The sequence below is a fragment of the Lepidothrix coronata genome, unplaced genomic scaffold, assembly GCF_001604755.1.
Source record: "Lepidothrix coronata isolate B3197 unplaced genomic scaffold, Lepidothrix_coronata-1.0 Scaffold196, whole genome shotgun sequence".
In the NCBI taxonomy this organism is placed as follows: domain Eukaryota; kingdom Metazoa; phylum Chordata; class Aves; order Passeriformes; family Pipridae; genus Lepidothrix; species Lepidothrix coronata.
This window is the reverse complement of record NW_016690376.1, coordinates 772,516-785,028: the sequence shown is the minus strand read 5'-3', so window position 1 is coordinate 785,028 and position 12,513 is coordinate 772,516. Positions and strand designations below refer to the sequence as shown.

Genomic DNA, 12,513 nt, shown 5'->3' with positions numbered 1-12,513 from the left:
GACAGAAGGGATCTGCAGGTTCTTTTTTTGTCCATCACAAGCTGGTTTTTTTCATTGTCTGAATAAAATATTCTGGAATATTATTATATTTTTCAGTATTTTAGCTGCTGCTATTAGAAGCTTGTGAGTTGATACAAGTGATGTGATGCCAATGCTGATGTAATTTGGGGTATTTTTTGAGAAATTGCTTTGCTTAGTTAAGCTTTTTATACTTTCTTTTGGTAGAGAGTGGAGGTTTGGAAAACTAGTGTCAAATTTCCTGTAATAGTAATAGTGAGAAATAATTATAATAATGCAAAATTAGCATTGATAAACTCTGGAGTTTAGTTATAGGGTGAGTTTCTGAGGTGCTTTAAGGACAAAGAGCAAAGAGTGAGTTTTTCTGTATATGTATAGTGCCAGATTAGATATGTTCAGGTATAATATATTCTGTATATATCCCATTTCTTCACATACCCTGTATATATTTACATGTAATCACTGACTGTGGATGTTTTCCCTTCCCAGCCTGTCAGGGTGGTTCAGTACAACATTAACACCGAGGAGCTGTATTCCTACCTGAAGGAATTTATCCACATGCTGTATTTCAGGTGAGAGATCCCCTGGCTGGCAGTTCCTCAGGCCCTCCTGCAGCTCCTTTCTGAGCACCTGGAGAGCTGTGAGCAGGGGCACTGAGCTCTGATGGATAAGAAAAAAACCCACAAACAAGACTTTAAAAGTAGCTGCCTGGCTCTGTTCTTGCAGGAGAAGTTCAGTGCTGCTGAGATTTGGGTTGTATGACAGCGAGCTCATGTCCTGCAGCATCAGTTGCTCTCTAGAAATAGAAATTATTTGATAAGTTGCCCTTTAATTGTGCCATTTGTAAAGGGCTCAATGAGGGGAAGTCATTACCCAGGAAGCTGCATTGATTCTGGTCAGGCTGGAGCTCATCCTGTACCAGTGCAGAGCTCTCCACAGTGGTTTGGAAGGAGGAATCTTAATCTGTGGAATATTTTTACCTCAACAATACATCTTTTTATTGTATTTTTAGGACGCTTAGTGAATAACAGCGTTGGACTTAGTCTTTCCTCTTTGCTTCCAATCCTTATTTTTACACAGTAAAAAAACCATCCCAGGGAAACCAGTATTTGATTTCTGGGCCTCAGATCTTCTGGTGTGGGTTGGGTTTTCTTTTCTTCTCTTGTCCTTGGCCGTTGCTTTGTAATGGAAATCAAAACAATTCCTTTCTCTTCCACGGAAATCAGAACATCTGTATCATCATTCTCTGTCTTTTATGATGCTGTGTGACACTGAACAAGCCAGTAATGACTTATTTTTACATTTCTTGATATTGATTTAGAAGTGTATAGTGGATATTCAGAACTACAAGCTCTGTTTTCCATGCCACACTTTTCTTAACTTTTTTCTAGGAAAGCGTTGGGGTTTTTATATTTGTGAAGAAGGCTCTGGGATCTTCTGTAGGAAATGCTATCTAAATGCAAATTTTTAGGATTTTTTGGGGGGAAAATGGGATATGAATATAAGGTAGGTCTCATAATATGTATGTGCCTGAACTTCCCAGTTTTGGTTTACACGTCTTGCCCTTTTTTAGGCACCTGCTGGTGAATCCCCGAGACCGTCGTGTGGTGATCATAGAATCGGTCCTGTGCCCTTCCCACTTCAGAGACACCCTCACAAGGGTCCTGTTCAAGCATTTTGAGGTACGTGTTTTCCAGAAATATGTAAATTTGCCCCACATGCTCAGTGTAGCACTTCTCAGTAGAAACTGTACTTACAGTCAGCGCCGGATGTGGACCAAGAAATGAAAATGGTGCCAAAAGAGCGAGAGAGGCATAAAGAAGAAACATCTGAGGAAACAGAGCTTGGAAGTTGGTTTAAAGGCCATTTTTGTTCCATTCTGGCTCTTCATGAGGCCACAAAGCAGCAGCAATTAGCAAGACTCTTGAAAGGTTTCTCTGGCTTATAGGATAATAGAGCTCCCATCCCACTGTCCCAGACAGATCCAATAATCCCCACTGAGAGCTGCCTGGAGCCAGGATTTATATTTAAACACTTGTTAGTGCTCTGTCAGCGAGTCTCCTGATTTCTGCCAGAGTCAATAACTCTGCCTGGCACGTGACCTGAGCTCATTTAGATAAGAGCTTACCTGAAATTAATTAACTTCTCTGCCTAATGAATGTTTTTAAAGACAAGTTGTTGAAGAAAAGAAGTCGTGGGTGCTCCATCCCTGGAAGTGTCCAAGGCCAGGTTGGATGGGGCTCGGAGCAACCTGGGATAGGGGAAGGTGTCCCTGCCCATGGGATGATCTTTAAGGTCCCTTCCAACCCATCCATACTCCTTTAATTCAGACAGAACAAAAGTTAAGGTTCTTCTATAAAAAGCAGTGAAACTTTGTCTGCAGTACCTCTTCACTGTGCTTCCACAGCACAGTTTACCAACTAATGCTGAATTTCTACATAATTCTTTCTTACTGTTGATAAAATTTTCTGATGACTTGAAATTGCTGAAAGATTTCAGTGATTTTGTTTGAGGTTTTTTTCCAAATTCCCTTACAGGAGTAAACTATGTCTCAGATAAAGCACATCCCATCCAAAATGGTTTGACAAAAATTACTCATGATTTCAGAGTCATATTTAGATGGAATCACCTTGTAACTTGTGAGGAAGTCAGTTAATACTGATGGGAGGTGAATTCTCTCTGGTTTCTACTTCCATTTGGTGCAAAGAATAAAAGTGGTTTATTAATACAGGCTCAGTATTCTAACTTACATCTCTGAGCTAAATGTCAGTAAGTGTTGCCCATAAATGCCGGATTTATTGATATTTCTCATTTAATTCACACTTCAAGGTGTTCCACTGAAGGAACTGTTGCTATCTAGGAAACTTGATTTGTGGAATTCTGGGAGAAGGAAGTAATTCTCATGCAATTTTAACCTGAGTTTCCACATTGCTTTGTGGAGAATGTTTTAAGGAGCCTCCTGTGAGTTTGTGTGCAGCAGTGTGTTATCAGAAGGCACACTTTTAAGGGTTTCCTAGCATTTTTGTTCACATCTTCAAGTCTTTACACAACTTCTCAAGTAGCTGTGTATTGATGTCTTTTCAGTGACAATAAGGAACCTGATATAAGACTTAAGATGAGTTGAGTGGTTTGTTTCTTTTTCCCCACTCCTGTCAACTGTCCTTTTGGTTTCCACGTAGGTTCCATCTGTTTTGTTTGCTCCAAGTCACCTGATGTCTCTCCTGACCCTTGGGATCAATTCTGCCATGGTGCTGGACTGTGGATATGCAGAAAGCTTGGTGCTGCCTGTATCCTTGAATTTTCAGCAGTAAGGCTGTTGTGACAAGATGGGATTTTTATAGACTTCACTCATAGGAACAGCTCAACCAGTCTGGCTTTTGGCTGTAGGATGTCACAGCTTAGGGAATCCCTTCACAGCTGACATGGGGCATCTGTGCTCCCTCAAACCTGGGGAAGGGGGTTCATGACTTCAGCCTTTATAAAACTAGAAATTAGTTTTGGAGAAAAGCAGTTGGAAAGTGTTTTTAACAGCTAATGTAAGGGGAAAAGCATTTAGTTCCAGCAGATTGACAACTCATAGAAAAAAAGGAGAATTTCCTGATCTTCCTGTAGATCTATGAAGGAATTCCAATCCTGAGCTGCTGGGGTTCCCTGCCCCTGGGAGGAAGGGCCATCCACAAGTAAGTTCACAATTATCCATTCCAGGTCACAAATTATTTATTTGTGAAAGTTCATCTTTGATTAATGAGCAGAGATTCTTGTTTTTAAATCATAACTTGCTGCAACATCGTCCAATTTTCAGAGTTACCACTGTTTGACTTTCATTGGTGTGGTAAAAGCTGTGGAAATCAGATCTTGTGAAGTTTGTGTTTAGAAGGATGTGACTGAAAGGGGTAAATATTGTCTGTCAAGGGTAGTACAGAGAACCAGGCTGAGTTCTTGGCTGTCTTTAACTACCTTTGTGCAATGTTTTAGGGAGCTGGAGTATCAGTTGCTGGAGCAGTGCACAGTGGATACAGGATTAGCCAAAGGACAGAGCCTTCCATCTGTGATGGGTAAGGTCTGGGATGTGGCAGATGTGCTGTGAACTTGCACCAGGGAAACTGGACTGATACTAACAGTGAATAAAATGAGTTTAGTAATCACTGCCTCTTGTGTCACCCACATGGATGAATTCTTTCCTTGTATTTAACAGGTATATTATTTTTATGATAAGCCACTCGTAACAGCAGTTTTGGAGAAGGGCTGAGATAAAGTTCTGTAGTAATTTTTCCATCAGTTTGGAGGCAAGACAAACACCTTATTTCACTTCTTAATATCCTTTCTTCTTTGGAAATCTTTAAAGTCTTGGAAATCTTTAAAAGCTGCCCCATCCTTGGAGGTGTTCCAGGCCAGGCTGGGTGGGGCTTGGAGCAACCTGGTCTAGTGGAAGGTGTCCTTGGAACGAGGTGATCTTTGAGGTGCTTTCCACCTCAAACCCTTCTGGGATTCTATGATTCTGTGAAAGTGAAAATTTAATATATTAAATGTAATTCAAACTTAGTCTAATTCTCCTTCTATTTAAAAAAAAAAAATCTTTCATTCTAAGTTATTTTTTTCATTTCAGGCTCAGTTCCAGAAGACATAGTAGAGGACATAAAAGGTAAGATTTTTTTTTTTGCTTTGTGAAACTCTGGTTTATTAACTTGTGCATCAGAGTATGATAATAATAAGACTGCAATATTTTACATTTAGGACATTATTTCCCTTCTCTGTTTGCCATATTTCTTACCTACTGGAAGAACCTGTGGCGTTTTTACTCTTTGAAAGCAAACCCAAAACTGTGTGTTGAATTCCTCTTTCAGTTCAGCCTGTGTGTTTGTTGTTGGGATGTAACTTGGAGATGGATTTGGTGGGTGAGCACAGAAAGAGGATTGCACTGTTGTGTAGATTTGTTTGTAGATTAACTAGAAAGACTCAGTTTGCTTTAAAGTTAATTAAAAAAAAGGAGGTATAAAAGACATTTTGGTGTGTTAATCAGGTAGGCAAGATGAGACAAGGACTACATTTATATCAGAAAAAATAGAGTCTTTCTTTGGGCAGAACTTGCATGAATTCCTGTGTAATGTTTCATGTGCAACGGATATAAAAATATATATTTACCTAGAAAATATTAGGATATATATCTTGGACCAAATTCGGAAGAAATCCATTGGTCAAATGCAAAATAATTTGTCAAATGGAAGTTGCTTTTCTAATTCCTGGACTTGAGGACAGTTTTCTGACCAGTCCAGGTTTTTAGGCAGTCTTTTGGAAGCAGATATAACACACTAGGGATGGAATCAGGGTTGTCTGTGTATCAGAGGGTTGTTTCTTTGGAACAGCAGTTTATGAAGATGCTTATCTGTGCCAGATACAAATAAATAAGTATGTAATAACAGTTACAGCTGGGATACCCATGAGATTGTGGTCTGTCAGCGTTGCCTGGAGGAAAAAAAAACCCTCTGGAATTCTTAGGGTGCTGAGGAGTTACACCAGGAAAAATGCTCCATGATTGCAGCTTGCTCAGGAAAGGAGCAGTGTCTCATTTGAAGTGGTGGTGCAAGACCTGCAGTGGAGCGTTTGACAGCAGGGTACAACCCCTGACACCTTGTGGTGGCTGAAGGCACCATCAGGAACATCCCTCTGACTTTAAATCTTACGTGGTTTGGCTGAGGAAGAAATCCTGCCAGTCCTGGCGTGGTTTGGGTGTCAGCTTCGTTTAAACTCACGGTCAGACACCATCTGAACTCTGCTGAAGTGTAGAGACTGCTTTGCTTTGCATTTGTTTGGTAATGGCTTGGACCAGCAAGGGCCTGAATTGTGTGTTGTTTTCTAAATGGAAAAAAATTAGTCTTTATTGGTGATGAAAAGATCCAACACAGCCTCACTTTGCCCTTTCCCTCTATGCAGTCCGTACTTGCTTTGTGAGTGATCTCCAGCGTGGGCTGAAGATCCAGGCAGCCAAGTTCAACATTGATGGCAGTGCTGAGGTGAGTGGAGAATGAAGCTCATCCTACTCTTTTTGAGGTGGCTGGAGCCTTTTTGGCCTCTAAAATATTGCCCTTGTGTTTTTATTTCCAGCGTCCTTCACCACCTCCAGACGTGGACTATCCTTTGGATGGAGAAAAGATTCTCCATGTGGTTGGCCCCATCAGGTGAGAAATGCCATAAACAGAGTATTGATCACTAAGAGGATATATCTCAACTCTAAAAGCACATTAGTTTGCATAAAACTGAGTTTTAATGAAACACTTGCATATGCTTTTAGTGCCTCTTAAATAAAGGCTTTGTGCTGGGCACAGTCCAGGCCCAGCATGGGAGGTGGTGGCTTCTCCAGAGCTCAGAGAGGAAGGTGAGAGCAAGGAGATTGGAGGGGTTGGGGAGGAGAAATGGGTATTAATGCCTGATGATGAGACAGATTTAGTGACATGAATGAGGAAGTTTAGCCTGGAGAAAAGGAGGCTCAGGGGAGACCTTTTCACTGTCTACAATTCCCTGACAGGAGGGTGGAGCCAGGTGAGGGTTGGTCTCTTCTCCCAGTAATAAGTGACAGGATGAGAGGAGATGGCTTCAAGTTGCACCAGGACAGGTTTATATTGGAGATGAGGGAAAATGTCTCCATTGAAAGGGTTAAGTGTTGGAACAGGCTGCCCAGGGAAGTGGTGGAGTCTTTTCCAATCTTAAGGATTCCATGATTGTCCCCTCCCCTTTGGCACTGCCCAGTGCATGGGCCATGTGACAGAGGTGACAATGTGCTGGCAGCAGGAAGTCTGAAGTTATCTCAGCTCTGCTGTTCCTGAGTTCAGCTCACAGTGTGGTCTTGCCTCTCGTTAACACTCACTTTCCTGCCTGTTCCACAGAGACTCCGTGGTGGAAATACTGTTTGAACAGGATAATGAAGAGACATCTGTTGCCACTTTGATCTTGGATTCCCTCGTTCAGGTATCTTTGTATTAAACAATTTATGGAATTCCTCCAGCCTTGGAGATCCTGCAGTTATAAATGACTCAAGACTTTTGAGTCCTGCAGGCTGCTCGTTTACCTGAGCTGGAATAAAATTAATTTGGACATCTTTATTACAGGCAGCATATTGGATTTATTGCAGAAAATTTTCTTGGCATATACAAACACTGCAGTTCTTATTATATTTAGGAAAAAAATGCATTAGAAAACCACTATAAATGGAAATTTTCATTATGTGGTGATGGATGTGTGTTAATTAAAGTTGACTCCCTGTAGTTATTGATGCCATTTAAATAAAGTTTGCTGAGACATAATTTATTGGAGAGCCACGGACTCGGGCTGACATGACAAACACTTCAATTACAATTCCTTATGCAAACAAATTGTTTAAGGAGGTCTGTGCCTGGACCCCTCACCTCTGCACCTCCAGGCATTTCCCTCTGGCTTATGTTGATTATGTTCCAGTTAAATATGGGAAAACAGCAATTGGAGGGCTTGGAAATGGACTGAATGTCTAACAGACCTCTGAATGCACTTCAAGTTCAGGCAATTCCAGTTAAAATTATTTTTTTGGGGGTGTTTTTTTTGTCTCCCTGTTTGCATCAGTGCCCCATAGACACCAGGAAGCAGCTGGCAGAGAACCTGGTGGTGATCGGGGGCACCGCGATGCTCCCGGGGTTCCTCCACAGGCTCATGGCAGAGATCAGGTACCTGGTGGAGAAACCCAAGTACAAGGAAGCACTGGCCACCAAAACCTTCAGGATTCACACCCCACCTGCCAAACCCAACTGTGTGGCCTGGCTGGGAGGTAAGGACGGGAACAACGGAGGGGCGAAGGTGAAAACAAACCTTCCAAGTGAGATTTGTGATGGATAAATAGCAGGACAAATGAGGTGAAGTGTTGACATCGAGCTGCAGTGAGCTCTGGGGAATTGTTAGTGTGTGGAGTAAAGCTCCCTCAGGGATATTTGGAGGGCACTGAGGGTTATGGGAGCTTTTAAACAGGTGAGGAGCAGTTGGAAACAGGCGAAAGGTGAGGTGCTGGCTCAGGTGCAGGACAGAGCTACCTCCACACTAACGAGGCAGAGCAGGGATTCCTACTTGTGAGGTAATTTCCTTGTGGAAAAATCAAGTTTAATCAGTAATGGAGGAGCTATGGAAAGGCTGCCAACTCCCTGTGCTGGTCACAAGTGCCAGTAACTAACACCATAAACTTTTAGTTTTCAAACCTCTTATTTTTAGGATTAGCAAACCAGGACAGTTTCTAGGCACCAAGTTCTTGATGCTTTTCTTCCCTGGCAGCTCGGGTCAGCTGCCACAGGCTGGACCTTCTCACAGCTTGTGTGAACTTGTGGGACAACTTTTTGAGGAGAGGAAATTGCCTTGAAATTGCCTTGAACAACCCCCTACAAAGGGGGTTTGGTTGAAGTGCTTAAAATAAAAACTTTTAGGAAGCTTTGTCATAAGAAGTTGGTTAACACAGGCCAGGTTTGCTGTCAGCAGAGAGTAGATGGTTCTTTGTTTTCAGTTACTTTCAAGGGACATAAATGGAAGCAGTTTGGGATTAGCTGGGCTACTGAAAAGGAAAAACGGAAAGCAGCTATGTCCTTTCATTCCTTTAATTTGTGGGACAGAGCTGGAAAAGCCCAACCAGTTGAGATTCTGGATGGGAAGAATTAGAAAATGAAATTCAGTATGTCAAATTAATGCAGGTTTTTTTCTTCCTTCCCAATAATGCAGGAGCCATTTTTGGAGCACTCCAGGACATACTTGGGAGCCGGTCCGTGTCCAAGGAATATTACAGCCAGACAGGCCGCATTCCCGACTGGTGCTGCCTGAACAATCCTCCTCTGGAAATGATGTTTGACGTTGGAAAAGCACCCCCACCGTTGATGAAAAGGGCTTTTTCCACAGAGAAATAAGCACCTGCACGTTACACAAGGATTCTGCACCATTTCAGATACACGTGCATTGGGTTTCGTTTTTTTATGGAGTGCTTTGTGTGTAACACTATTAAATATCAGCAACCTGGATGTTTTCAGGGAGTGTAGGCACTAACACTATTTAAAAACATGTCCAGTTATAGTTTAAGAACTTCACTCTGGCAACTCCTGTGGTTTTTTGTCTCGTTCTGAAGAAATTCTGCACTGTCATGAGTTGTACCCTCCTGAGTTGTTTGTTATTTATCTGTATAGTAAATGGCACTGCTGAGAGAATTTGTTTTGAGAGATTTTAATTTTAAATATGCTTAGAAGAAGGAGGGGAAATATCCATGGAAGGAAAATATCTATGGAAGGGTTTTTTTCTGCCAAGTTCTGCATTAAAATATTCCACCCTCGAATCACCTGTGAGGAAATGGTTTGGGGCTGTTCAGCAAAGGTGGTGGGACATTATTTCCCCTGGACACCGTCCTGTTTTGAGAGTTTTAGCAGAGAACTCTTGTGCCTGTAGTTCTGATGTAATGCTGAGCTGAAAACTCTTCCGGTATCTCTGCTCCAAGAAAGATTTCAGAATTATAAATTGTAATAAACTATTGCAAATTAATTGTAAACAGGGGTGTGAGGGCAAAGTTGACTCACTGGCTCACTTGCTGTTCTGTTTCATATGTGCTTTGCCTTAACACGTGGTGTTAGTTGGCACATGGGAGGAGATGCTCCCTTTTAATTTAATGGTTTTCAAATGAAAAAAGCCACAAAACCCAGGAACTGCTGTTTCAAGTGTTAGAGTCTGTGTTAGGTGAGACTTTGCTGGTTGGTGACAGAGGTCTCAGAGTGCTGCCAACTCCCCAGAGGTGCTGGCAGAAGCTGTGTTTTTGAATTGCCTTCTTCCCACTTGGGATGAGCTGCGTGGCTGTTACTGAGAAAGCATGGAAAAACAGGTGTAGCTGTGAGAAGTTGTTTTATAGTCCTGGGATGAGGTTGGTTTTTTAGAGACCATGTTCTGGTGGAATTCCAGGCTGGATAAATGGGCGCTGTCCCAGTGCCAGACGCAGGGCCAGCCTCAGGTGTACAGAACACACAGGCCCAGGCTCTGCTGCTCATTTTCTGTTATAATTTGAATAATTTGGGCTGCACCTCTGTGACCCTGGTCATGTTTTACCTCAATAAGAACTGAGCCAGAGCTTAGCAAGGCTTGCTCCCGAGAGGAGAGTTTTCCATCAGCACAAGCCCCGTGGAGCTGGGAGGGATTACTCGTGTCCGTAAGGTTCTCAGGGAAGGATGAAACTCCTATGGAGCCCGTGGTCGTGGTGGTGCAATGATGTCATTTTCCTGAACTGCAGCAGACTGCAGCTGAGGAAATTCAGGATATTCTTAGCCTTTTTCAGGATATTCCTGTGCTGCTGTGCACATGTACCCTGGAACTCTCCTGGCGTGTTCTGCGACCTTGTCTTCGTTCTGCCCACACAAATCCTCTCCTGTGGGGTTTCTGCATCACTGAACAGCTCCAACAGCTGCTGTTTCTGGCAGGACCAGAATTCCTGACTCCTGTGTTACTGCTGGGCTGAAGTGCAGAGTCCTGGGACCTGTTAAGGACATAAACACGATTCTTAGTTCATGGAAGGGGTGAGAAAGACTATTAATGGCTTGCCCTGGGAAGCCCTTGGAGATCACACCCTAAATGTGTGATCGTGTAGAGAGGGGGTTGGCTGGTTTTTTTACAGCCTGACTGTTGTAGTTCTTCCCTCCCTGGCACGGCAGAGATCCATGGATCCTCACAGGAAATTCACAGTGAGCACACATGATTTATCCTGAAGGACAGTGGCAGACACAAACCTCTGCAGTAACTGGAGGATTTTCCTCTAAAGTCCCTGGTTCTGGACTGGATGCCATTCCATAAGATGGGTGCTAGCCAACTGCAAACAGCTCCAGCTGAGTCCTGCTGACAGGAAGAATATTATTATATTAATGAGCCTGTTATGTCTGCCTGTGTCTGTGCTGTGTCAGTGGGAGCTGGTCCTTGGGAGAAGGGGCTTTACCTCGTTCCCTTCCTTTCCCTTTTCATAGAATTAGGGAATATCTTGAGTTGGAAGGGACCCCATAAGGATTGTAATACCATAAGTTATAAGTCACCACAATTCCAGGTCCCTGCAGGACTACTTAAACTAAATCGTGTGGCTGAGAGCACCATCCAGAGCTCCTTGAGCTCTGACAGGCTCGGTGTCCTGAGCACTTCCCTGCAGAGTCTGTTCCAGTGATGGACCAACCCAAACCACAGAGTCCCAGAATGGTTTGTGTTGGAAGGGACCTAAAAGGCCATCCAGTTTCAATCCCCCTTCCATGGGCAGGGACACCTTCCACTATCCCAGGTTGCTCCAAGCCCCGTCCAACCTGGCCTTGAACACTCCCAGGGATGGGGCAGCCCCAGCTTCTCCAGGAAACCTGTGCCAGGGCCTCACCACCCTCACAGGGGAGAATTTATTCCTTCTATAAACCCCCAGATCCCTTTCCTTGTGGCTGTTCTTCAGCCCCTCCTCCCCCAGTTTGTGTGTAACCAGGGTTACCCCATTCCAGGTGGAGAATCCCACCCTGGCTCTTATAAAATTTCCCTGGGCCGTTTCTTCCCCAGCTCTCCAGGTTGTCCAGGTGTCTCTGTAATTCCTCCCTGCCCTCGAGAGCACCCACAGCTCCTACTTCATTAACGTATTAATTTCTCCGATTCCTGCATCCTGCTCATTTATTAAATAAAGCAATTTTTTTCAGGGATGCAATGTTTAGTAGCCAGTGCCAGGATTAGCACAGCTCCTGCTTTATTATGTGCATGTCATTCCTGCCTCAAAACCATTTATTAAGAAGAGCAATTTTTTGCAGGCACGCAGCGTTTAGTGCCAAGATTATCCCAGCTCCTACTTTACTATGTACACGTTACTGCTGCACCCAGCTCACTTATGAAAACTAATTTTCTCAGGGATAACAGTGTATTAATCACTTCCACAGGCTGTATTTGCGGGATTCCCTCAGGAGCCTCCCGGTTCTCCGGAGCGCGGGCGGTGAATCCCCCTCAGGGATGGTGGGAGACGGTGGAAAGCCGGTATTTTCCCGCCGGGAGCGCTCCAAAAGAGCGAGGGGAACAAAAGTAACGCTCCCAACCTGGAGCAGGCTGTGAATCCCCCTCAGGGATGTTGGGAGAGGGTGGTGAGGCGGCACTTTCTCGTCAGAAGCGCTCCTAAAGAGCGAGGGGCACAAAAGCGCTGGGCCCAAGGCGGAGCGGGCGGTGAATCCCCCTCAGGGATGGTGGGGCGGTGTTTTCCCGCTGGGATGCCTCCAAAGGGGTGAGGGGCACAAAACTGCTGCGCCCAACGTGAAGCGGGCGGTTTCTCGGCCGGGAGCGCTCCAAAAATGAATCGGCGGGAGAGGGCACAAAATTAATGCGCCCAACGTGGGGCTCGAACCCACGACCCTGGGATTAAGAGTCCCATGCTCTACCGACTGAGCTAGCCGGGCGCTGGAAATACGCGCCACACGGAGCGCCCTTCAGCGCATGGCGCGTGACGTCACACCCGGGGGCCGCCGC

The 12,513-nt window shown here is 44.1% G+C and overlaps 1 protein-coding gene and 1 non-coding gene across 2 annotated transcripts in view; one reads left to right on the top strand and one right to left on the bottom strand.

Moving 5' to 3' along the window:
• ACTR10 (actin-related protein 10 homolog) overlaps nt 1–9,218 on the top strand; it is a 24,178-nt gene extending 14,960 nt beyond the window's left edge. Inside the window, exons 3-13 of the mRNA XM_017831747.1 lie at nt 508–590; nt 1,592–1,700; nt 3,198–3,305; nt 3,631–3,698; nt 3,994–4,073; nt 4,625–4,660; nt 5,950–6,029; nt 6,121–6,194; nt 6,900–6,981; nt 7,609–7,810; nt 8,743–9,218. Coding sequence (XP_017687236.1) covers nt 577–590; nt 1,592–1,700; nt 3,198–3,305; nt 3,631–3,698; nt 3,994–4,073; nt 4,625–4,660; nt 5,950–6,029; nt 6,121–6,194; nt 6,900–6,981; nt 7,609–7,810; nt 8,743–8,924 — 1,035 coding nt within the window. The 5' untranslated portion in view covers nt 508–576 and the 3' untranslated portion in view covers nt 8,925–9,218. The remainder of the gene's footprint in view (nt 1–507; nt 591–1,591; nt 1,701–3,197; nt 3,306–3,630; nt 3,699–3,993; nt 4,074–4,624; nt 4,661–5,949; nt 6,030–6,120; nt 6,195–6,899; nt 6,982–7,608; nt 7,811–8,742) is intronic.
• Nucleotides 9,219–12,370: 3,152 nt separating this feature from the next.
• On the bottom strand, nt 12,371–12,443 carry TRNAK-CUU. The gene has a single exon. It is a non-coding gene; the product is annotated as a tRNA-Lys (tRNA).
• Between the last annotated feature and the right edge of the window lie 70 nt (nt 12,444–12,513).